Here is a 24,574-nt window from a genome sequence, read left to right as displayed (position 1 = left end):
TCATATGTGAACTCGCTGGCGTTTCCGCAGGTTGGACGAGCGAGTGAATCTCTTCCCACACATGGAGCAGGTGAATGGCCTCTCTCCTGTATGAGCTCGCTGGTGTGTTAGAAGTTGGGATAATGTAGCGAATCTCTTCCCACATTCAGTGCAGGTGAACGGCTTCTCCCCAGTGTGAGTGCGTTGGTGTGTCACCAGTTCCTGTTTGCTTTTTAAACCCTTCTCACAATCAGAACATTTAAAAGGTCGGTTATCAGTGTGAATATGTTGATGTGTTAGAAGGTTGGATGAAGTAGTGAATCCCTTCCCACACATAGAACAAATGAACGGCTTCTCCCCAGTGTGAACTCGCTCGTGTATGAGAAGGTTGCCTGACTGAGCGAATCCCTTCCCACACATGGAGCAGGTGAACGGCCTCTCCCTGGTGTGAAGTCGCTGGTGTTTCAGTAGGGTGGAGAGACTGAATCCCTTCCCACACATGGAGCAGGTAAACGGCCTCCAGCATGAACTCGCTGGTGTCCCAGCAGGCTGGATGTCTGAGTGAATCCCTTCCCACACACAGAGCAGGTGAACGGCTTCTCTCCAGTATAAATACGTTGATGTTTCTGAAGACTGGATGATGTCATGAATCCCTTCCCACACATAAGAACATAAGAACATAAGAAATAGGAGCAGGAGTAGGCCAATCGGCCCCTCGAGCCTGCTCCACCATTCAATAAGATCATGGCTGATCTGATCCTAACCTCAAATCTACTATCACTCTACATCCCTCCTGAACCCATGTGATCGCCTGGGAGAGGCGAAAAACCCGATAAAAAACCCAATGGCCAATTTGGGGGAAAAAAATCTGGGAAATTCCTCTCCGACCCATCTAGGCGATCGAAACTCGTCCAGGAGATCACTGTCCCTATATTTTCTACAGTACTTACCTTCTGTAAAAGGTGATCTCCACCCCAGCCAGGAACAGGAATAGAACCATCTCCTGAAATCTAACACATAACTAGAACACAAGAAGTAGGAGCAGAACAAGGCTACACAGCCCCTGGGCCTGCTCCGCTACCCACAGGGCCATGACCGTTCCGAACATAGACTCATGTCCAATTTCCTGCCCACTCCCCGTAACGCCTAATTCCCTTTACTTCTAAGAAACTGTCTATTTCTGTTTTAAATTTATTTAATGTCGCAGCTTCCACAGATTTCTGGGGCAGCAAATTCCACAGACCTACTACCCTCTGAGTGAAGAAGTTTCTCCTCATCTCAGTTTTGAAAGAGCAGCCCCTTATTCTAAGATTATGCCCCCTAGTTCTAGTTTCACCCATCATTGGGAACATCCTCACCACATCCACCCGATCAAGCCCCTTCACAATCTTATATGTTTCAATAAGATCGCCTCTCATTCTTCTGAACTCCAATGAGTAGAGTCCCAATCTACTCAACCTCCCCTCATATGTCCACCCCCTCATCCCCGAGATTAACCGAGTGAACCTTCTTTGTACTGCCTCGAGAGCAAGTATGTCTTTTCTTAAATATGGACACCAAAACTGTATGCAGTGTTCCAGGTGCGGTCTCACCAATACCTTGTACAACTGCAACTATACCTCCCTGTTTTTATATTCTATCCCCCTAGCAATAAATGGAGCAGGTAAACGGCCTCTCCCCACTGTGACTGCGCCGATGAGATTCCAGTTCTGCTGGGGAACCACATCCCTTCCCACAGTCCCCACATTTATACTGTTTCTCCCTACTGTTGGAGTCCTTGTGTCTCTCCCGGTTGGACGATCAGTTGAAGCCTCGTCCACACACACAACACGTGTACGGTTTCTCCCCACTGTGAATGATGTGATGTTTTTTCAGGCTATCTACATGGTTAAAGCTCTTTCCACAGTCAGTGCACTGGAACACTCGGGTGCATGTGTCTCGGTGCTTTTCCAGCCTCAATAATGATTTAAATCTTTTGCCACAGACAAACATTTCTCCTTCCCTAATCAGAGGCCAATCATATGCGAATTAAGTGATTCTGTAAGATCATGACGAGATGCTTGGTTTGAGTTGTCCGTCTGCAAATCCTGCCCTTCTAACACCCTGTAAAAGGAGTTTACAAAAGTCATCACTGTAAATACAAGATAGATATTCAGAACAGACAATTTAGTTGCGAAGGAACATTCTTTCCCTTTTCGTTCCCCCAAAGCTGTAAATCTCCCATCCGCCACACTCCTCTCGCTCTCTGGTCATTGTTCGAGAGTCATCGCTCGCTCTCCTACTATTTCTTTTCTCCTCTCCAGATTTTCTCTCTTCCTCTCCTTAAAGCGCTGGCTCAGTCTGTCAGCCAGTTCCACTCGTTGACTCTTATTATAGCAGTTTACAGACGCTCCCTGACCAGTCTCCATTTCTCCTCCATTTACAGACGCTCCCTGAACAGTCACAATTTCTCCTCCATTTACTGATGCTCCCTGAACAGTCTCCATTTCTCCTCCATTTATAGACGCTCCTTGACCAGTCTCCATTTCTCCTCCATTACAGACGCTCCCTGACTTGCTGGGGATTTCCCAGCACTTCCTGGTTGTCTCAGAGTTTACGTCTTAAACTGGCGGGTAGTTGTGAGGAGACGGATAATGTTGAGTGTTTTAATAATGGGGCCTGGGGCCGCACTCAGGGTGTGAGCAGCCCGCGTCCCCCCGGGGCTCTCTCTCTCCCCTCCATTCGCTCTCTCTCTCCCCCCCAGTCGCTCTCTCTTCCCCCCCCCAGTCGCTCTCTCTGCCCCCCCCGTCGCGCTCTCTCTCCCCCCCACTCGCGCTCTCTTTCCCCACCAGTCGCTCTCTCTCTCCCCCCCCACTCGCGCTCTCTCTCCCCCCCACTCGCGCGCTCTCTCCCCCCCCCCACTCGCGCGCTCTCTCCCCCCCCACTCGCGCGCTCTCTCCCCCCCCACTCGCACTCTCTCTCCCCCCCCACTCGCGCTCTCTCCCCCCCACTCGCGGGGTTCATGAACCCGCTCCCTGAGCTCGGGGTGTGAGCGGCCCGCGTCCCCCCGGGGTTCATGAACCCGTTCCCTGAGCTCGGGGTGTGAGCGTCCCGCGTCCCCCCGGGGTTCATGAACCCGCTCCCTGAGCTCGGGGTGTGAGCAGCCCGCGTCCCCCCGGGGTTCATGAACCCGCTCCCTGAGCTCGGGGTGTGAGCGGCCCGCGTCCCCCCGGGGTTCATGTACCCGCTCGCTGAGCTCGGGGTGTGAGCAACCCGCGTCCCCCCGGGGTTCATGAACCCGCTCCCTGAGCTCGGGGTGTGAGCAGCCCGCGTCCCCCCGGGGTTCATGAACCCGCTCCCTGAGCTCGGGGTGTGAGCGGCCCGCGCCCCCCCGGGGTTCATGAACCCGCTCCCTGAGCTCGGGGTGTGAGCAGCCCGCGCCCCCCCGGGGTTCATGAACCCGCTCCCTGAGCTCGGGGTGTGAGCGGCCCGCGTCCCCCCGGGGTTCATGTACCCGCTCGCTGAGCTCGGGGTGTGAGCAGCCCGCGTCCCCCCAGGGTTCATGAACCCGCTCCCTGAGCTCGGGGTGTGAGCAACCCGCGTCCCCCCGGGGTTCATGAACCCGCTCCCTGAGCTCGGGGTGTGAGCAACCCGCGTCCCCCTGGGGTTCATGAACCCGCTCCCTGAGCTCTCTCACCTGATGTGTCAGCAGCTGCAGCCAAGGTCCGCGCATGCTCAGCTCACACTGCCCGCATGATTGACAGGAGCAGGAGACAGCAATGATACAGTCATCAATGTACCGGAAAATGAGGTGAGGGAGGGGACCCGAGTAGGACTGGAACAAAGAGTATTCCACATATCCCACGAAAAGGCAGGCATAGCTAGGACCCATGCGGGTACCCATAGCAACACCTTTGATTTGGAGGAAATGAGTGGAGTTAAAGGAGAAGTTGTTCAATGTGAGAACAAGTTCAGCCAGGCGGAGGAGGGTGGTGGTGGATGGGGACTGGTCGGGCCTCTGTTCAAGGAAGAAGCGGAGCGCCCTCAGGCCATCCTGGTGCTCGGGTCCCCTCCCTCACCTCTCACCTCTTTTTCCGATACATTGATGACTGTATCGGTGCCATCTCCTGCTCTCGCCCTGAACTAGAAAATTTCATTCACTTTGCTTCCAATTTCCACTCTTCCCTCACCTTCACATGGTCCATCTCCAATTCTTCTCTTATCTTCCTCGACTTCTCCGTCTCCATCTCTGGGGATAGGTTATTGACAAACATTCACTACAAGCCCACTGACTCCCACAGCTACCTGGACTACACTTCCTCCCACCCCACCTCCTGTAAGGACTCTATTCCATTCTCCCAGTTTCTCCATCTCCGCCGCATCTGCTCCGACAATGCCACCTTCCACACCAGTGCTTCCGACATGTCTTCCTTTTTCCTCAACCGAGGATTCCCCTCTACCGTGGTTGACATGGCCCGCGACCGTGTCCGTTCTATTTCCTGCACTTCTGCCCACGCCCCTGCCCCTCCCTCCCAGAACCACCATAGGGTTCCCCTTGTGCTCACCTTTCACCCCACCAGCCTCCACATTCAACGGCTCATCCTCCGCCATTTCCGCCACCTCCAGCGTGATCCCACCACCAAATGCATCTTCCCCTCACCTCCCCTTTCAGCATTCCGTAGGGACTGCTCCCTCCGCGACACCCTAGTCCACTCCTCTACCACCTCCAGCACCCCTTCCCCTTCGGCCGGCACCTTCCCGAGCAAGCGCAGGAGATGCAACACATGCCCTTATACCTCCCCCCTTCCCACTGTCCAGGGCCCCAAACACCCCTTCCAGGTGAAACAGCGATTTACTTGTACTTCTTGCAATCTAGTATACTGTATTCGCTGCTCACGATGCGGTCTCCTCTACATTGGGGAGACCAAACGCAGATTGGGTGACTGCTTTGCGGAACACCTCCGTTCAGTCCGTAAGGGTGACCCTGAGCTCCCAGTGGCCTGTCATTTTAATTCACTGCTCCATTCCCACTCGGACCTCTCTGTCCTCGGCCTCCTACACTGTTCCAATGAAGCTCAACGTAAGCTCGACGAACAGCACCTCATCTTTCGATTAGGCACTTTACAGCCTGCCGGACTCAACATGGTGTTCAACAATTCCAATAACCTCAGCCCCTATCACACATATATATATATTAATGTAATTTTTTTTTTAATCCACACTTTTGTCTGGCCTTTTTTCTTCCCTCCCACATGGCAGTTTTCTTTCATTCTGCCAGCGCCATTCACACTTCATCTAGAGCCATCCGTTGTTCCTTAACCTGTCCTATTACCACCTCCTCTTGCCTTGAATATCTCTTTATGTCTCTCAATGTCTCTTTCTCTCTCCTGCTTTCTATCCTATCACTGTCCTTCCCCTTTGTTCGTTCATCCCCTCCCCCTTATCCCAGCCCCCTTTCCTGCTTTTTCCCAGTTCTGATGAAGGGTCATCGACCTGAAACGTTGACTCTGTTTCTCTCTCTACGGATGCTGCCCTGGCCTGCTGAATTTTTCCAGCATTTTCTGTTGTTATTTTGGATTTCCAGCATCCGCAGTCTTTTGCTATCATAGAGAGAGCTCAGGGAGCGGGTTCATGAACCCCGGGGGGACGCGGGCCGCTCACACCCCGAGCTCAGGGAGCGGGTTCATGAACCCCGGGGGGACGCGGGCTGCTCACACCCCGAGCTCAGGGAGCGGGTTCATGAACCCCAGGGGGACGTGGGCTGCTCACACCCCAAGCTCAGGGAGCGGGTTCATGAACCCCGGGGGGGACGCGGGCTGCTCACACCCCGAGCTCAGGGAGCGGGTTCATGAACCCCCGGGGGGACGCGGGCTGCTCACACCCCGAGCTCAGGGAGCGGGTTCATGAACCCCGGGGGGACGCGGGCCGCTCACCCCCCCGAGCTCAGGGAGCGGGTTCATGAACCCCGGGGGGACACGGGCCGCTCACACCCCGAGCTCAGGGAGCGGGTTCATGAACCCCGGGGGGACGCGGGCCGCTCACACCCCGAGCTCAGCGAGCGGGTACATGAACCCCGGGGGGGCGCGGGCCGCTCACACCCCGAGCTCAGGGAGCGGGTTCATGAACCCCGGGGGGACGCGGGCCGCTCACACCCCGAGCTCAGGGAGTGGGTTCATGAACCCCGGGGGGACGCGGGCCGCTCACACCCCGAGCTCAGGGAGCGGGTTCATGAACCCCGGGGGGGACGTGGGCCGCTCACACCCCGAGCTCAGGGAGCGGGTTCATGAACCCCGGGGGGGACGCGGGCTGCTCACACCCCGAGCTCAGGGAGCGGGTTCATGAACCCCGGGGGGGACGCGGGCTGCTCACACCCCGAGCTCAGGGAGCGGGTTCATGAACCCCGGGGGGACGCGGGCCGCTCACACCCCGAGCTCAGGGAGCGGGTTCATGAACCCCGAGGGGATGTGGGCTGCTCACACCCCGAGCTCAGGGAGCGGGTTAATGAACCCCGGGGGGACGCGGGCTGCTCACACCCCGAGTGCGGCCCCAGGCCCCATTATTAAAACACTCAACATTATCCGCTTTACACACACCCGGGGTGGGCCTCAGGCCCCGAACAAGAGCCTCCGGGCCGGGCGTTTGCCCCGAGCGGGGCGGCAGCTGTGGGGCTTTCTCCCGGTGACAGGCCCGGGGTAACAGCCGCCATCTTGAGAGGCTCAGGGGGCAGCAGGGCGCATGCGCGGCCCCCTTGGCCAGGAACCAGGAGGAGAGAATCTTGTCAATTTCTATCCTGGACTCACAGTGATGGCTTTTGTAAACTCCTTTTACAGGCTGTGAGAAGGGTAGCATTTACACACCGCAAACTCACACCAAACATCACATCGAGATCTGACAGAGTCACTCCATTCATCAGGACCTGAATATCATCGGCCTTTGAATGTGGAAGGAGAAATGTTTGTCTGTTCTGTCTGTCGTAAAAGATTTCAAACATCAGTGTGACTGGAAAAGCACCGAGACACACACACCCGAGTGAGAGTGTTCCAGTGCACTGATTGTGGAAAGAGCTTCAACCAGTTACACAGCCTGAAAAAACATTGCACCATTCACAGCGGGGAGAAACCGCACACGTGTACTGTGTGTGGACGTGGCTTCAACTGATCGTTCAACCTGGAGAGACACAAGAACACCCACACCATGGAGAAACCGTGGAAATGTGGGGACTGTGGGAAAGGATTCAGTTCCCCATCACAGCTGGAAAATCATCGATGCACTCACACCGGGGAGAGACTGTTCACCTGCTCTGAGTGTGGGAAGGGATTCATTCGTTCATCCAACCTTCTGATGCACCAGCGCATTCACACCGGGGAGAGGCCGTTCACCTGTTCCATGTGTGAGAAGGGATTCACTAAGTCATCCGACCTTCTGATACACAAGTGAGTTCACACTGGGGAGAGGTCATTCACTTGTTCCCTGTGTGCAAAGGGATTCACTAAGTCATCCGAGCTTCTGACCCAGCAGCAAGTTCACACTGGGGAGAGGCAGTTCTCCACCTCTGTGTGTGGGAAGGGATTCACTCGGTTATCCACCCTGCTGAGACACCAGCGGGTTCACACTGGGGCGAGGCCGTTCACCTGCTCCGTGTGTGGGAAGGGATTCACTCGGTCATTGCTGATCATCTTCCAACATTCGATGGAATCTGGATCAGTGCCCATGGATTGGAGGGTAGTTAATGTTACCCCACTATTCAAAAAATGTGGTAGGGAGAAAATGGGGAATTACAGACCGGTAAGCCTGACATCGGTAGTGGGGAAAATGCTAGAGTCCATTATAAAAGATGTAATAGCAGAGCACTTGGAAAACAGTGACAGGGTCGGACAAAGTCAACATGGATTTACAAAAGGTAAATTGTGCTTGACTAATCTACTGGAATTTTTTGAGGATGTAACTGGTAAAATAGATAAGGGAGAACCAGTGGATGTGGTATATTTGGACTCTCAGAAGGCTTTTGATAAGGTCCCGCATAAGAGATTAGCGTGTAAAGTTAAGGCACATGGGATTGGGGGCAAGGTATGGACTTGGATAGAAAACTGGTTGGCAGATGGAAAGCAAATAGTTGGAATAAACAGGTCTTTTTCCGAGTGGCAGGCAGTGACTAGTGGGGTACAGCAGGGATCAGTCCTTGGACCCCAGCTCCAAATTTGCAGATGACACAAAGCTGGGTGGGCGTGTGTGCTGTGAGGAGGCTGCCGAGATGCCGAGAAACTCCAGGATGATTTGGACAGGTTGGGTGATTGGGCAGAAGCATGGCAGATGCAATATAACGTGGATAAATGTGAGGTTATCCACTTTGGTGGCAAAAACAGGAAGGCAGATTATTATCTGAATGGCAATAGATTAGCATACAGGTGCAGTAGGCGGTTAAGAAGGCAAATGGTATGTTGGCCTTCGTAGCGAGAGGCTTTGAGTACAGAAACAAGGACGTCTTGCTGCAGTTGTACAGGACCTTGGTGAGACCACATCTTGAGTATTGTGTGCAGTTTTGGTCGCCTTATCTGAGGAAGGATGTTCTTGCCATGGAAGGAGTTCAGCGATGATTCACCAGGCTGATACCTGGGATGGCAGGAATGATGTATGAGGAGAGATTGGGTCGATTGGGCTTGTACTCGCTGGAGTTTAGAAGAATGAGAGGGGATCTCATCGAAACCTATAAAATTCTAACAGGACTAGACAGACGAGATGCTGGAAGGATGTTCCCGATGGCGGGGGAGTCCAGAACCAGGGGTCACAGTCTAAGGGTAAAGGGTAAGCCATTTAGGACAGAGATGAGGAGGAATTTCTTCACCCAGAGAGTGGTGAACCTGAGGAATTCTCTGCCACAGAGGGCGGTGGAGGCCAATTCATTAAATATATTCAAGAAAGAGTTGGATATATTTCTTAAGGCTAAAGGGATCAATGGATATGGGGAGAAAGCAGGGACAGGGTACGGAATTTGGATGATCAGCCGTGATCTCATTGAATGGTGGAGCAGGCTCGAGGGGCCGAATGGCCTACTCCTGCTCCTATCTTCTATGTTTCTATGTTTCTAAGTAACAGCTGGGATTAATCTTTCTGGGGCAATGGGGTTGGTTTATATCAGACAGGAGGTGATTCGTGTCAGTGACTCTGGGGCTGGTTTATATCAGACAGGAGGAGATTGGTGTCAGCGACTGTGGGGTTGGTTTATATCAGACATCAGGAGATTGGTGTCAGTGACTGTGGGTTGGTTTATATCAGACAGGAGGAGATTGGTGTCAGTGATTGTGGGGCTGGTTTATATCAGACAGGACGAGATTGGTGTCAGTGACTATGGGATGGGTTTATATCAGACAGGAGGAGATTGGTGTCAGTTACTGTGGGGTTGGTTTATATCAGACAGGAGGAGATTGGTGTCAGCGACTGTGGGGTTGGTTTATATCAGACATCAGGAGATTGGGGTCAGCGACTGTGGGGTTGGTTTATATGAGACATCAGGAGATTGGTGTCAGTGACTGTGGGTTGGTTTATATCAGACAGGAGGAGATTGGTGTCAGTGATTGTGGGGCTGGTTTATATCAGACAGGACGAGATTGGTGTCAGTGACTATGGGATGGGTTTATATCAGACAGGAGGAGATTGGTGTCAGTGGCTGTGGGTTGGTTTATATCAGACAGGAGGAGATTGGTGTCAGTGATTGTGGGGCTGGTTTATATCAGAAAGGACGAGATTGGTGTCAGTGACTATGGGATGGGTTTATATCAGACAGGAGGAGATTGGTGTCAGTTACTGTGGGGTTGGTTTATATCAGACAGGAGGAGATTGGTGTCAGTAGCTGTGGGTTTGGTTTATATTAGACAGGAGGAGATTGGTGTCAGTGACTGTGGGGTGGGTTTATATCAGGCAGGAGGAGATTGGTGTCAGTGACTGTGGGGTTGGTTTATATCAGACAGGAGGAGATTGGTGTCAGTGACTGGGGTTGGTTTATATCAGACAGGAGGAGATTGGTGTCAGTGACTGTGGGGTTGGTTTATATCAGACAGGAGGAGATTGGTGTCAGTGACTGTGGGGTTGGTTTATATCAGACAGGAGGAGATTGGTGTCAGTGACTATGGGGTTGGTTTATATTAGACAGGTGGAGATTGGTGTCAGTGACTGTGGGGTTGGTTTATATCAGACAGGAGGAAATTGGTGTTAGTGACTGTGGGGTTGGTTTACATCAGACAAGAGGAGATAGGTGTCAGTGACTGTGGGGTTGGTTTATATCAGACAGGAGGAGATTGGTGTCAGTGACTGTGGGGTTGGTTTATATCAGACAGGAGGAGATTGGTGTCAGTGACTGTGGGATTGCTTTATATCAGACTGGATAAACTAATCAAAGTTGGAGAAGATATGTTATTCCTATATTTAAACGACTGTGGTAGGAAAGATATTTTAAATTCATACATGGGATGTGGGCATCGCTGGATGGCCCAGCATTTATTGCCCATCCCTAGTTGCCCTTGAGAAGGTGGTGGTGAGCCACCTTCTTGAACCGCTGCAGTCCGTGTGGTGAAGGTCCTCCCACAGAGCTGTTAGGGAGGGAGTTCCAGGATTTTGACCCAGCGACGATGAAGGATCGGCGATATATTTCCATGTCAGGATGGTGTGTGACTTGGAGGGGAGCTTGGAGGTGGTGGTGTTCCCCTGCACCTGCTGCCCTCGTCCCTCTCGGTGGTGGAGGTGGCGGGTTTGGGAGGTGCTGCCGAAGAAGCCTTGGCGAGTTGCTGCAGCGCCTCTTGTCGATCAGAGGTTCTCAACCAGGGTCGGTGAGAAGGTTTCAAGGGGTGGGCCCAGAAACTCTCTCCCTCTTTCATTCTTTCTCCCACAAGCAGCCCTCACACCGGGCGCCGGCTCAGTTCCCATTGAGCAGCCGCGGGGGAAGCGATGTGGGGCGCGATGGGGCCAAGGCTGCGGAAGCCGCCCCTCGCTCGCTCGCTGCCAATTGGTTTGATCCAGATTCCCATCATCTCCATCCAGCCTGTTGCCCCCATCTCCCCCCTTCCCCCCTACAAATCCAGGCTGGGGTTTATTGGAGGGTGGGGCCATTCCCAATTCCAGGAGCCCAGCCCGTTGAACACCTTCTCCCGCTGGAACAGGAGCAGTGCGCAGGCGCAGTTTGCGGGACCCGCAGCTCCAGCCGCCGCTCGCCCTGACACCAGGCGGCGCCACTGAGCAGGACAGCCCGCGGCCCCGGGGAATGGTCCATTCAAACGTCAATCAAAGGCCAGCAGCCAATCCACTTGGCCCAAGTCCCGCCTCCAACCGCCGTCCATTGTTGGGGCGAAATTCAAAGCGCCGCGAGCGGGAGCAAAAGTTGTCAATCAAACGTCAGCCCCGCCCACTGCACCCTGCTCACTCTCCGATTGGTGGCTGCGGGGTGGGCGGGGCGATAAAGGGCCAATCAGTGGACTCTCCGCCTGGGAGCTGGGCTTTGCTCAGGTGAGCAGATCACGTGGGCTGGAAGGAAGGCGGCCACAAGGCAGCTTGTGAGGTCACTGGGCCTCTTGTATTGGAGAATCAAGGCGGAGGGAGTTTAAAACATACTATTAGCGCACTTAATCGTCAAATAACTATTTATTTCAAAAAATAAAGCACAGTGATTTGAAATGGAAAGACTTGGATTTATAAAGAGGCTTCTGTGATCTCAGGGTGTCCCAAAGCGTTTACAATCAATGAATACTTGTGTTGTGTTACATGGGGTCCGGGGAATTTTTATAACACAGGAGGGGCCTCAGAGAACCCCTGATCTACACTGTCCAATCAAACACTCCCAGGGCAGGTACAGCACAGGTTAGATACAGAGTAAAACTCCCACTACACTGTCCCATCAAACATTCCCAGGGCAGGTACAGCACGGGTTAGATACAGAGTAAAGCTCCCTCTACACTGTCCCATCAAACACTCCCAGGGTAGGTACAGCACAGGTTAGATACAGAGTAAAGCTCCCTCTACACTGTCCCATCAAACACTCCCAGGGCAGGTACAGCACGGGCTAGATACAGAGTAAAGCTCCCTCTACACTGTCCCATCAAACACTCCCAGGGCAGGTACAGCATGGGTTAGATACAGAGTAAAGCTCCTTCTACACTATCCCATCAAACACTCCCAGGGAAGGTACAACACGGGTTAGATACAGAGTAAAGCTCCCTCTACACTGTTCCGTCAAACACTCCCAGGACAGGTACAGCACAGGTTAGATACAGAGTAAAGCTCCCTCTACACTGTTCCGTCAAACACTCCCAGGACAGGTACAGCACAGGTTAGATACAGAGCAAAGCTCCCTCTACACTATCCCATCAAACACTGCAAGGGCAGGTACAGCACGGGTTAGATACAGAGTAAAGCTGCCTGTACACTGTCCCATTTAACACTCCCAGGGCAGGTACAGCACGGGTTAGATACAGAGCAAAGCTCCCTCTACACTGTCCCATCGAACACTCCCAGGGCAGGTACAGCACGGGTTAGATACATAAGAACATAAGAAGTAGGAGCAGGAGTAGGCCATACGGCCCCTCGGGCCTGCTCCGCCATTCAATAGGATCATGGCTGATCCGAATCTACTCACGTCCACTTCCCTGCCCTCTCCCCGTAACCCCTAATTCCCTTATCTGCTAGGAAACTGTCTATCTCCATTTTAAATTTATTTAATGTTGCAGATTCCGCAGCTCTCTGGGGTAGCAAATTCCATTGATTTACTACCCTCTGAGTGAAGAAGTTCCTCCTCATCTCAGTTTTGAAAGGGCAGCCCCTTATTCTAAGATTATGCCCCCTAGTTCTAGTCTCACCCATCAGTGGAAACATCCTCACCGCATCCACCCGATCAAGCCCCCTCACAATCTTATATGTTTCGATAAGATCGCCTCTCATTCTTCTGAACTCCAATGAGTAGAGTCCCAACCTACTCAACCTTTCCTCATACGTCAACCCCCTCATCTCCGGAATCAACCGAGTGAACCTTCTCTGAACCGCCTCGAGAGCAAGTATATCTTTTCTTAATATGGAAATCAAAACTGCACGCAGTATTCCAGGTGTGTCCTCACCAATACCCTGTATAACTGCAGCAAGACTTCCCTGTTTTTATACTCCATCCCCCTTGCAATAAAAGCCAAGATTCCATTGGCCTTCCTGATCACCTGCTGTACCTGCATACTAACCTTCTGTGTTTCATGCACCAGGACCCCCAGATCCCTTTGTACTGTAGCACTTTGCAGTTTCTTTCCAGAGTAAAGCTCCCTCTACACTGTCCCAGCAAACCCTCCCAGGACAGGTACAGGGGCGTGTTACCGATACCTCCCCTGGATACCAAGGTTGGGCAGGCACCCTGGATGATATGGGGAGCTGGGACTTGTCCATGAGAGTAACTGACCGTTTGAGAACTGAAATAATCTAGAGTAATGATCGGGTGTTAGTCGTGGCTCAGTGGGAGCACTCTCTCTCTCTCTCTGTCTCTCTCTCTCTGTGTCTCAGTGGGAGCACTCTCTCTCTCTCTCTCTCTCTCTCTCTCTCTCTCTGTCTCAGTGGGAGCACTCTCTCTCTCTCTCTCTCTCTCTGTCTCAGTGGGAGCACTCTCTCTCTCTCTCTCTCTCTCTGTCTCAGTGGGAGCACTCTCTCTCTCTCTCTCTCTCTCTCTCTCTCTCTGTGTCTCAGCGGGAGCACTCTCTGGCCTAGAAATTCAGTCGCGTTTGCGCCCACTTATTGGCTAAATAGTGGTTTGCGCCGGAAATTTTTTAGCGCCCGAAATTCAGTTGGTCCCTAACATCGGCGTTAGCCGGTAGCGCTGCGCCAGCACCGATGACGTCATTGGTGTGCGCAGCGCCCCGGTTCCAATGCGATTCCGTGCCAACCGCCAAATTCAGTTGCGGCCGCCTCGCCCGTGGCGGCCGCAAACAGCATTTGAAAAACGGTGCCTTGCAGCTCCGAGAGGCCGGCGCATAAAGGTGGAGGGGCGGTCGGCCGCTTTCCCGGCGGCCACCTGGCCGCACCTCCCTCCCCGGACTCCTGCACCACCCCCCCGCAGCATTGGTGTCTGACTCCCGCGAGTCCGGCACTTCTCCGTGGTGCCGGGCTCATTTGCCGGGGGAATCCAGCGGCGATCTCACGGCTGCAGGCAGCTCCTCCTTAAGAGAAGGAGGAGGCCTGCAGTACCCCAGCCTGCCGCACCGCATCGGGTGCCGCAGCGGCAGCTGGACGCCTGCAATTGACTTTCATCGCCCCAAGCGAGGCAGCCAAACCCTGCAACAGCGCCCGCCTCCGTCTTGGGGCGCCGCAACTGAATTTCAGGCGGGCGCTATGGGAATCCGGGCGAGCGCTAAATTTCGGGCGCTAAAGACCTGGCGGGGCCTTACTGAATTTCTAGGCCTCTCTCTCTTTCTCTCTCTGTGTCTCAGTGGGAGCACTCTCTCTCTCTCTCTCTCTGTGTCTCAGTGGGAGCACTCTCTCTCTCTCTCTCTCTCTCTCTCTCTCTGTGTCTCAGTGGGAGCACTCTCTCTCTCTCTCTCTCTCTCTCTCTCTCGTCTCTGAGTCAGGAGGTTGTGGGATCAAGTCCACCTCCAGAGACTTGAGAACACAATCTAGGCTGACATTCCAATGCAGTACTAAGGGAGCACGGCACTGAAAGAGGTGCCATCTTCGGACGAGATGTTCAAGCGAGGCCCCATCAGCCCTCTCAAGTGGACGTAAATGATCCCATGATGTTATTTCGAAGAGCAGGGGAGTTCTCTCTGGAGTCCTGGCCAACATTTCTCCCTGAACCAACATCACTAAAACAGATCATCTGGTCATTATCACATTGCTGTCTGTGGGACCTTGCAGTGCGCAAATTGGCTGCTGCATTTCCTATGTTACAACAGTGACTGCTCTTCAAAAGTACTTCATTGGCTGTAAAGTGCTTTGGGATGTCCTGAAGTGGAGAAAGGTGCTGTATGAATACAAGTCTTTCTTTAACAAAGGAGAAAAGGCCCAAAAATGGAACAGTCAGTAACAGGACTGATACGCTTATCAATTACTTCATAAAAGGTGATGAGTCGAAGAAGAGATGATGAGTCGAAAGAAGAGATGAATAAGGCTTTTATTAGCTAAGAAGAGACCATGCTTCTTCGTGAGTGACTGAACAAGTCTGAACGAAACCCACACAGTGGTGGGTGGAGTCAGCTGAGGCATGCCTCCATACACAGCGCCACCCAGAGGTGGCAATATACAATACAGTGGTTTACCACATTCACCCCTTGTTTAATGTGAAGTCCGGCGGGGTGAAGGGTACTACAAGTTAAGTCTATCAGGAGGCCTTGTCTGACGTCCTGATCGTCGTGGTGGCGGCGGTGGTGTTGCAGCATCCGACGTCGGGTCTGGTGTCTGGGTGGTTGGCGAAGATTCCTGGGGCTTTGGCATGCCGTCTGCAGGGGTTGGGTTGGGAGGGGTGGTGGGGGATAACAGTGGTAAGGGGGATAACGGTGGTAAGGGGGATAACGGTGGTAATTCAGGGGTACCCGAGGGTGCGAGATCTCGTATGGAGACCGTGTCCTCCCGCCCGTCTGGGTATGTCACCCAGGCATACTGGGGGTTGGCGTGTAGGAGGTGCACCCGCTCGACCAGGGGGTCCGTTTTATGCGTCCTCACGTGCCTCCGCAGTAGGACGGGCCCAGGAGAAGTCAACCATGCCGGTAGCGAGGTTCCCGATGTAGACTTCCGGGGGAAAACGAACATTTTCTCATGAGGGGTCGCATTAGTGGCAGTACAAAGCAGTGACCGAATGGAGTGAAGCGCTGCAGGGAGGACCTCCTGCCAGCGGGAGGTCGGAAGGCCCTTAGATTTTAGTGCTAAGAGGACTGCCTTCCAAACCGTCGCGTTCTCCCTTTCCACCTGGCCGTTCCCCCGGGGGTTGTAACTGGTGGTCCTGCTCGTGGCGATACCTCTTGTTAGCAGGTACTGCCGAAGTTCGTCGCTCATGAACGATGAGCCCCTGTCGCTATGTATATAGCTGGGGAACCCGAACAGAGCGAAGATGTCATTCAGACACTTGATGACCGTGGTACTGGTCATGTCTGGGCAAGGGATGGCAAAGGGGAAACGGGAGTACTCATCAACTATGTTGAGGAAGTACACATTGCGGTCAGCGGAGGGGAGGGGCCCTTTAAAATCGACGCTCAGGCGTTCGAAGGGGCGGGTGGCCTTGATCAGGCTTGCTCTGTCCGGCCTATAGAAGTGCGGTTTGCACTCGGCGCAGATTTGGCAGCTCTTGGTCATGGTCCTGACCTCCTCGATGGAGTAGGGCAGGTTACGGGATTTGATAAAATGGAAAAACCTGGTGACCCCCGGGTGGCAGAGGTCATTGTGGAGGGACTGCAGCCTATCACTCTGCGCGTTGGCGCATGTACCACGTGATAGGGCATCTGGGGGCTCATTGAGTTTCCCTGGCCGATACAAGATATCATAATTGTAGGTGGAGAGTTCGATTCTCCACCTCAAGATCTTGTCGTTCTTGATTTTACCCCTCTGCTTATTATTAAACATAAAAGCTACTGAACGCTGGTCAGTGAGCAGGGTAAATCGTTTCCCGGCCAGGTAATGCCTCCAGTGACGCACCGCTTCTACAATAGCCTGGGCCTCCTTTTCGACGGAGGAGTGTCTCGTCTCGGGGCCCTGGAGGGTCCTTGAGAAAAAGGCCACGGGTCTGCCCGCCTGGTTAAGGGTCGCGGCTAGGGCGAAGTCGGAGGCATCGCTCTCCACTTGGAAGGGGATGGACTCATCCACCGCGTGCATTGCGGCCTTCGCGATATCGTTCTTGATAAGAGTGAAGGCTGCACACGCCTCTGGTGTCAGGGGGAAGGAGGTGGCTTTGATGAGGGGCCTGGCTTTGTCTGCATAGAGGGGCACCCACTGGGCGTAGTAGGAGAAAAACCCCAGGCATCTCTTCAGTGCTTTTTGGCAGTGGGGAAGGGGTAGCTCCATTAGGGGGCGCATTCTGTCGGGGTCGGGCCCGATGACTCCGTTCTCCACCACGCAGCCGAGGATGGCCAGGCGCTTGGTGTGAAACATACATTTTTCCTTATTGTACGTTAGGTTCAGCCGTTGGGCCGTACGGAGGAAATTTGCTAGATTAACGTCGTGGTCCTGCTGGTCGTGGCCGCAGATGGTGACGTTATCCAAATAGGGGAAGGTTGCCCGCAGCGCGTTCTGGTCAACCATTCGGTCCATCTCCCTTTGGAAGACCGAAACCCCGTTGGTGACGCCGAAGGGGACCCTAAGGAAGTGGTAGAGGCGGCCGTTTGCCTCGAAGGCAGTATACTGGCGGTCCTCATGGCGGATGGGCAGCTGGTGGTACGCTGACTTAAGGTCGATGGTGGAGAATACTTTGTATTGCGCAATCTGATTGACCATATCAGATATGCGAGGGAGGGGGTACGCGTCCAGCTGGGTGTACCGGTTTATGGTTTGGCTGTAGTCGATTACCATGCGGCGTTTTGCAGTGGTTTTAACGACTACAACCTGGGCTCGCCAGGGGCTAGTGCTACCTTCGATAATGCCCTCCTTCAAGAGCCGCTCCACCTCAGAGCTGATAAAAGCTCTGTCCCCGGCACTGTACCGCCTGCTTTTGGTAGCGATGGGTTTACAGTCGCGGGTGAGGTTAGCGAACAGGGGAGGGGGGGGGACTTTTAATGTGGAAAGGCTGCAGGTGGTTTGCAGCGGGCGATTTAAAAGTTGTTGGTTGCAGACTGTGAGTGGGGGGAGGGGTCCACCGTATGCTAGTGTGACACTCTTAAGGTGGCACTGAAAATCCAACCCTAGCAGGACGGCAGCGCAAAGACGGGGCAGGACTAGCAGTTTAAATTTTTGATATTCAGTGCCCCCTACTGACAGGGTCACCACACAGTAGCCGCTGATGTCCATTGACTGGGACTTGGACGCCATAGAAATGCGATGGTGCGTTGGCAGAATCGTGAGGGAGTGGCTACGTACCGTGTCGGGGTGGACGAAACTCTCTGTGCTCCCGCTGTCGATCAGGCAACTGGTGGCGCGGCCGTTTACCGCGATATCCATCATGGAGCTGGATAGATGGTGAGGGTGGCCTTGATCCAGCGTCACGGAGGCCAGTATGTGGCTTAGTGAGTCACTATAGTCATCCGCCGAGACGGTGGTCGGTTCCGGTGACGAAATGGCGGTTGAGTGCGTTGGATACGATGGCGGCGGATGCCATGCGGCCGGGGGTACACAAAATGGCGGATAAGATGGCTGCTCCCACGGCCCGCACGCTGCGCTGCTGGCTGGCTTCCCCTTGCAGGCGTTAGCGTAATGGCCTTTCTTCCCGCAGCCCGAGCAGGTAGCTGTCTTAGCTGGGCAGTGCGCTCTGGGATGTTTTAACTGGCCACAGAAATAGCATTTTTGGGCCTGGTTACTGGACATCGAAGCAGTTCTTACCGGAGGCTGCTGTCTCGGTTGGGTCGCTGCAGCGGTTGGTGCCGGGGGCGGCGGTCCCGTGTCCCACGGTTTCGATTGCCATGTCTCGGCGCCGTTACGGGGGTATGCCTCGAGGTTTCGGTGGGCCTCCTCTAACGAGAGCGCAAGGGCAATGGCCGTCTTCAGGTCGGGTTCCTTGCTTTCTAGCAGTCTCTGCCGGGTGTGGTCTGACTGGAGGCCCCTGACGAAGGCATCACAGGCGAGTCCCTGCGCGTGCTCCACAGCCGTTACCGCTTTACAATCGCAGTCTCTGCAGAGTGCCAGTAGCGCCCGTGCAAATGCCCCTACCGATTCTCCCGGTTGCTGCCTGCGGGATCCCAAGAGGTGTCGGGCGTAAATTGTGTTCACTGGGCGCGTATATTGCCCTTTTAGTAGCTCGAGGGCCGCCACGTACGTATTAGAGTCCCGGATTAGCATATATACTTGATGGCTCACCTGGGCGGTCAAAATTTTCAGTTTGTGATCCTCCTCTGTAACCTGTGAGATTGCGGGGAAGGATTCAAAGCAGCTCAGCCAGTGTTCAAACTTGGCTGATGCACCCACATCTTGAGGGTCGAGGTCCAGGCGTGGTGGTCTGAGGGCTCTCAGCAATGTCTGCTGTATCCGTTGCTGTTGTTGCTCCTCAGGTGTCGCCATTTAACTTTTAGCTAATAAAATTGATACGCTTATCAATTACTTCATAAAAGGTGATGAGTCGAAGAAGAGATGATGAGTCGAAAGAAGAGATGAATAAGGCTTTTATTAGCTAAGAAGAGACCATGCTTCTTCGTGAGTGACTGAACAAGTCTGAACGAAACCCACACAGTGGTGGGTGGAGTCAGCTGAGGCATGCCTCCATACACAGCGCCACCCAGAGGTGGCAATATAAAATACAGTGGTTTACCACAAGGACATTAATTAGTCTCCTCTTATCTTAGAGACATCAAGGACTCGATACAAAGTGTGTTTGAAACAAAGCAGATTTATTTGACTTATTTCCAGAATATTAAACTCCAGCCCAATTAGCGGGGTTATTAACATCAGCAGAAACAAATCGATTCAATCCAGCCCGCCAAGGCCAGGCTTCGAGGCCGAACATCCGCCGCACCCGACCCCAGCCTAACCCCAGCCCACGTAACGACAGGAGGCGGGTCATTGTCTCCGAGGCAGCAGGGGAGTCACAGCCACAAACAGAGGCGGGCAAATGGAATCTGCCGTTTGCTGTATCAATGTGTCTGGCTCTGTTCCATGGAGGAGCCGGCAGATTTCCAGTTTCACCCACCCCCCGCCCTCCGATCTGCAAGCTCCCTGTTAGCCCTGGTTTAGCGGTTGGAGCTGGATATTGCACAGATGAGGCCCAGCCATCAAAATGGCTGGGTCCTCTCGCCGAGGACATTGGACAGGCAGCACCATCGCACCGCTCACCCGATGTCCACCCAGAATGAAAATCAGCCCCAAGAAGTCTAAGCTCAGCAATCTCAGCAACGTCAAACACATCCAAGATCCCCGATCAGCTGCAAGAGAAGGATCGACATTCCATTCTTGCCCATGTGCCAGTTGCAATTGAGCCTTTCTTTGAAAATGAGCCTGACTGAATGATCTGATCTGTGGTGTTTAATGGACTTGGGAAGCCAATCATATTTGGAAATATGAAACTGAACCCTGTATTTATTGAAAATATCAAATCTACCTTATTCAGCTGACTGATGCATCTCAATGGCAAGAGTATTGCGATAATAAAGGTTTGCAAATCAGAGCTGAATTTGATATTTCCAATAAAATCAACCTCAATGTTTCACAAATCCGAGATGTTCCAAGAGTTTTCAATGCGTTGGACCAGACTGGATGGTGATAAACATTTGGACAGCTCCAAGCACACTGCCTGACACTAGATTGTCCTCCACATTACAAGCTGTCTTATCCTCTTCAGCAATGCACATCTTCAAATGAGAGAAAAGGTCGTCGCGTGCCTGGGTTTCTTCTTGCACAATGGACCTCCAGTTTGTTCCCATTTGCTCACTGCATGTGAAGAGATCACTGCTTTGCTATCAGATCACAGGCCAAATGTCAGAATTAAAGCAATTGTGGCGATAAGAGTAGCTGGAACATTATTAAGGATCAGAACCAAACTATTGTCAGGAGAAATTTGCTTGGGTTGTGTTTGGAAACAGCAGGGGGTGATTTTAACCTCACGCACCCGGCAGGAAACTAATGCGATCAGATCGGCCGCTTGTTTTACACCCCGCCCGATTTCACTTTCGACTGAAATCATTGGAGAGCAAAATCGGGGAAGGTGTAAAACGAGCAGGAAATTCAATCCCGTCAGGTGGAGGAGGTTCAAATTACCCCCAGCATATCTGAACTAGAAGGACAACTACTAAAAATGGCCAAAAGGACAATAAAATAACTATGGAAACAGCCTGAGCAGTTCTGCAGCAACAGGAAACCCCAAATGGGAAGCTTTCTGCTTTTTAACCTCGTACACTATTTATCTACAAAGTACATCTCTAATTATCATCAACAGCAAGCTGCAATATCACTTATTGGAATAAGAGTGTTTGACTAAGTAAGAGTTTAGCCAAAGAACTACCTGCAGTTATTTTACAAATATATTGGCCCAGAAATTCGGGTCGGGGGCTTCCCGCAGGTGCAAGCCCCCGACCTGCACTTACCTTGTGCACCGGCCGTTGAGCTGTGGGCCCCCATGGAATTGCGATCCTGGGCCTCCTCCAACTGCCGGCGCGCAGTGCTTGCATATCCCAGGGGCGCAGTTAGTTTGATGCATCCCTTGGGATCACGTGGGCCATGGAGAGCCAATGGCAGCAGGGAATGCTTCATTCATAAGTTTGACAGGAACCTATAAATACTATAAGCCCTAAAAATCACTAAATTTTCAAATAAATTTTTTAAAAACATCACATTTTTAAAATAAACTATACATTACATGAAATAACTATTTTAAACAATAATTTAAATTTTTGAAAAAAATAATTTTATTTTCTAACGGGGCTACAAATAAACTTACCTTTCTTTAAAGTACTTAAAAAAGTAAACCTGTGGCAAAAATGTTTTAATTTTAATTAATTCACCACTTACCTTGTAAAAAGCAGGTCTTGCGCCTGCTTTTTATATGTGTAACTTCTGGAGACTTACCCTCCCGGGAAAACCTGCAAAAACAAGCGTAAGTTCGATGCGCACGTGCTGCCTCTCCTGCGCACGTGTTCCACCACTGAACCCCTTCTTTCAGGGGAAAAGAAGTGCCGGTTTCCCACGCATGCGCAGTGCATGCACGAAACCGGCACTTCCATTGGGCCTACGGGTGAGTATCCCGTGCGTACTCACCCATGGAGACCTGGATTTCTGGGCCAGTATTTTCTTACTTTAAGCAAATCCTTTGAAGTTTTCTTTTGCCTTTTACTTTTTGTTGTGTGTTTTTTTCTCTTTAGGTCCCTGCACACAACCAAAGCATTCTCAGCTGAGGGAACAGGTGGGCAGCTTGCTCTGACCCTGCCGTTCTACTGTGACCCGTGGGGTCTCACCCTCCAAATGGACTTCCTTGTGGGGACACGCTCACTTTCTGTTGACCCCCCTCTTTCTTCCCGACGGTCCAGTGGAGATTAAGGATTTGCAGTGGAGGAAGAATGAGCATAAACCCACATCCCACCATTCTTTGGTGCCAGTTGTTGAGCTGGCATGCTGTGCCCATCTCCGTTAATGACTTCTGATGTCCTTCAGTTTTTTGAAGCAGAAACAGTGTCCACAAAGAGCTACTTGTGCTTGAAAAGACTTGAGCCGCTCGGCCAAACAGCCACGTGGACTTTCAGTCCAACATATAATCCATCAATCGATCGATCACTCATTTCATTCATTTAGTAGCGGCAGATTTTACTATCTTACACCACATTCTGTGTATTTAAGATAGTATCTGAGGACTCTCTGAATTGATGTTGATAAATTATTGGGAGGGTAGAAGTGGTGCGATGCTCAACACTAAGAGCCGGACTGTTTCCGATTCACCAATTGAACACTTTGCTCTCACCAACGTGCGCGGTCTCTTTAAATGTGCTGCGCGGTTTCTCTCCCAGCGGCAGGAGCTGGTGAGTGGCCTGCGTGGGGCCTCGCCATTGCTGCGCCACCGTGCAGCAGCGCACCTTAGGGGCAACATTGGTGTGCGGCCTTAACAGCTCACCACAACTTGTTAAGTGGCCCTCCAGCCCCAATCATTGCCCACCCCTGCCCGAAACCATCTTTAACGGGATTCTGCCTCCTGACGGAGCTGGAAAGATTTTGCCATTATTACCACAATTGAGCACCATCTTCTTTTCCAAAGATCTCTGAGCTTCTCTAATGGCTGCTTTTGTCTCCCTCAACTGTGGGTGATATTTCTCTCTATTATTCTGTAAACTGAATTCATCTTGATCTGAACTGGGTTCAATGTAAGATAGTTCAGGGAGTCAGGGATCATTCACCCCTAGACCTACGCTGGCCGGTAAAACCCCAGTCATTTCCTTAGTAAGGATTCCTCTTGTTCATCGCCATATATTTGTCAGGACACTGAAACCCAGCTTTCTTACCGTCCACTCCTGGAGGCCCCACTCCCTGAGCCTACAACCTTCAGCAGGGTCAGTGGTGGAGTTCAACAGCAGGAGTGAACCCAACTGCCAGAATGAACAGGGTTCAGTCCTGGGTGTAATTAACAGCAGCAATAACAGCAGAATCCAACCCCTGCAGTCGCTTGTGAACTTGCTGGTGTGTCAGCAGGTTGTATGACTGAGTGAATCCCTTCCCACACTCGGAACAGGTGAATGGCCTCTCCCCAGTGTGAGTGTGCTGGTGTCTCAGCAGGATGGAGCTCTGAGTGAATCCCTTCCCACACACTGAACAGGTGAATGGCCTCTCCCTACAGTGAACTTGAACTTGCTGGTGTGTCAGCAGGTTGTATGACTGAGTGAATCCCTTCCCACACTCGGAACAGGTGAATGGCCTCTCCCCAGTGTGAGTGTGCTGGTGTCTCAGCAGGCTGCAGTTCTGAGTGAATCCCTTACCACACACTGAGCAGGTGAACAGTCTCTCCCCGGTGTGAACTCACTGGTGTGTCAGCAGGCTGGAGTTCTGAGTGAATCCCTTCCTACACACTGAGCAGGTGAACAGCCTCTCCCCAGTGTGAACTCGCTGGTGTAAGAGCAGGCTGGAGTTCTGAGTGAATCCCTTCCCACAAACTGAGCAGGTGAACAACCTCTCCCCAGTGTGAACTCACTGGTGTATCAGTAGGTGGGATGAATTTGTGAATCCCTTCCCACACACGGAGCAGGTGAAAAACCTTTCCCCAATGTGAACTCGCTGGTGTGTCAGAAGGGTGGTTGAATTCCTGAATCCTTTTCCACTCTCAGAGCAGGTGAATGGCCTCTCCCCAGAATGAATTCGCTGGTGTGTCAGCAGATCCCTATTGCTTTTAAAGCTTTTGTCACAGTCAGAACATTTAAATGATCTCATGTTTGTGTGAACAATTTGGTGTCTCAGTAGCTGGGATGACTGAGTGAATCCATTCCCACACACTGAGCAGGTGAATGGTCTCTCCCCAGTGTGACTGCGCCGATGGGTTTCCAGCTGATACGGGTCATCAAATCCTCTCCCACAGTCCCCACATTTCCACGGTTGCTCCCCGGTGTGACTGCGCTTGTGTTTCGATAGGCCAGAGGATCGACTGAATCCTCGTCCGCACACAGAACACGTGTACGGTTTCTCCCCGCTGTGAACGGTGCTTTTTGCTTCCATGTTATGTCTGATGATATTCAGGTCCCGATGAATAGAGTGACTCTGTCAGATCTTGATGTGATGTTTGAGTTAAATATCCTGTCTACAAATCCTACCCTTCTAATACCCTGTAAAATGAATATAAAACAAGAAAAAGGGAGCGTCAGAGAGAACCCACAAAAACAAAAAGACAGGTTGTGAAATTGAGCTCGATGAATCTGGGAATTTGTGGGGCCGGCACTAGAAAAAAAGTAACGATGAAAGCTGCCGGATTGTCGTAAAATCCCAACTGGTTCACTAATGTCCCTCAGGGATATGGGGATCAGACGAGAAAGTCAAGTTGAGGTCGAAGATCAGCCATGGCCTTATTGAATGG

The 24,574-nt window shown here is 52.3% G+C and overlaps 1 protein-coding gene across 2 annotated transcripts; it reads right to left on the bottom strand.

Moving 5' to 3' along the window:
- LOC147119165 (uncharacterized) lies at positions 1 to 24,099 on the bottom strand. 2 transcript variants are annotated; one of them, XM_085984869.1, is made up of 3 exons: positions 23,950 to 24,099; positions 23,216 to 23,784; positions 1 to 460 (listed from the first exon to the last, which is right to left on the bottom strand). In XM_085984869.1, the coding sequence occupies exon 3, from the start codon at positions 397 to 399 to the stop codon at positions 1 to 3; it is 399 nt and encodes a 132-aa protein (XP_085840995.1). In that variant the 5' UTR covers positions 400 to 460; positions 23,216 to 23,784; positions 23,950 to 24,099. The 2 variants fall into 2 exon arrangements, with proteins under 2 accessions (XP_085840995.1, XP_085840996.1); XM_085984870.1 differs by lacking the exons at positions 23,216 to 23,784; positions 23,950 to 24,099 and adding an exon at positions 1,633 to 1,986 and having other exon boundaries at positions 1 to 641.
- Positions 24,100 to 24,574: the final 475 nt, after the last annotated feature.

Source organism: Somniosus microcephalus, chromosome 4 (genome assembly GCF_052327205.1).
Source record: "Somniosus microcephalus isolate GS21.2 chromosome 4, FLI_Smic_1.0, whole genome shotgun sequence".
In the NCBI taxonomy this organism is placed as follows: Eukaryota; Metazoa; Chordata; class Chondrichthyes; order Squaliformes; family Somniosidae; genus Somniosus; species Somniosus microcephalus.
The sequence above is the reverse complement of the archived record's forward strand: the minus strand, read 5'-3'. Positions and strand labels throughout refer to the sequence as shown.

Excerpts from the sequence above, each read along its gene's own strand:
- LOC147119165 (XM_085984870.1), bottom strand. The coding sequence starts at position 1,726 with ATGTGGGGACTGTGGGAAGGGATGTGGTTCCCCAGCAGAACTGGAATC. Across the intron at positions 642-1,632 it reads GGCCGTTTACCTGCTCCATT|TGTGGGAAGGGATTCATGAC; the intron begins TATTGCTAGGGG and ends TATGTTCTTATG.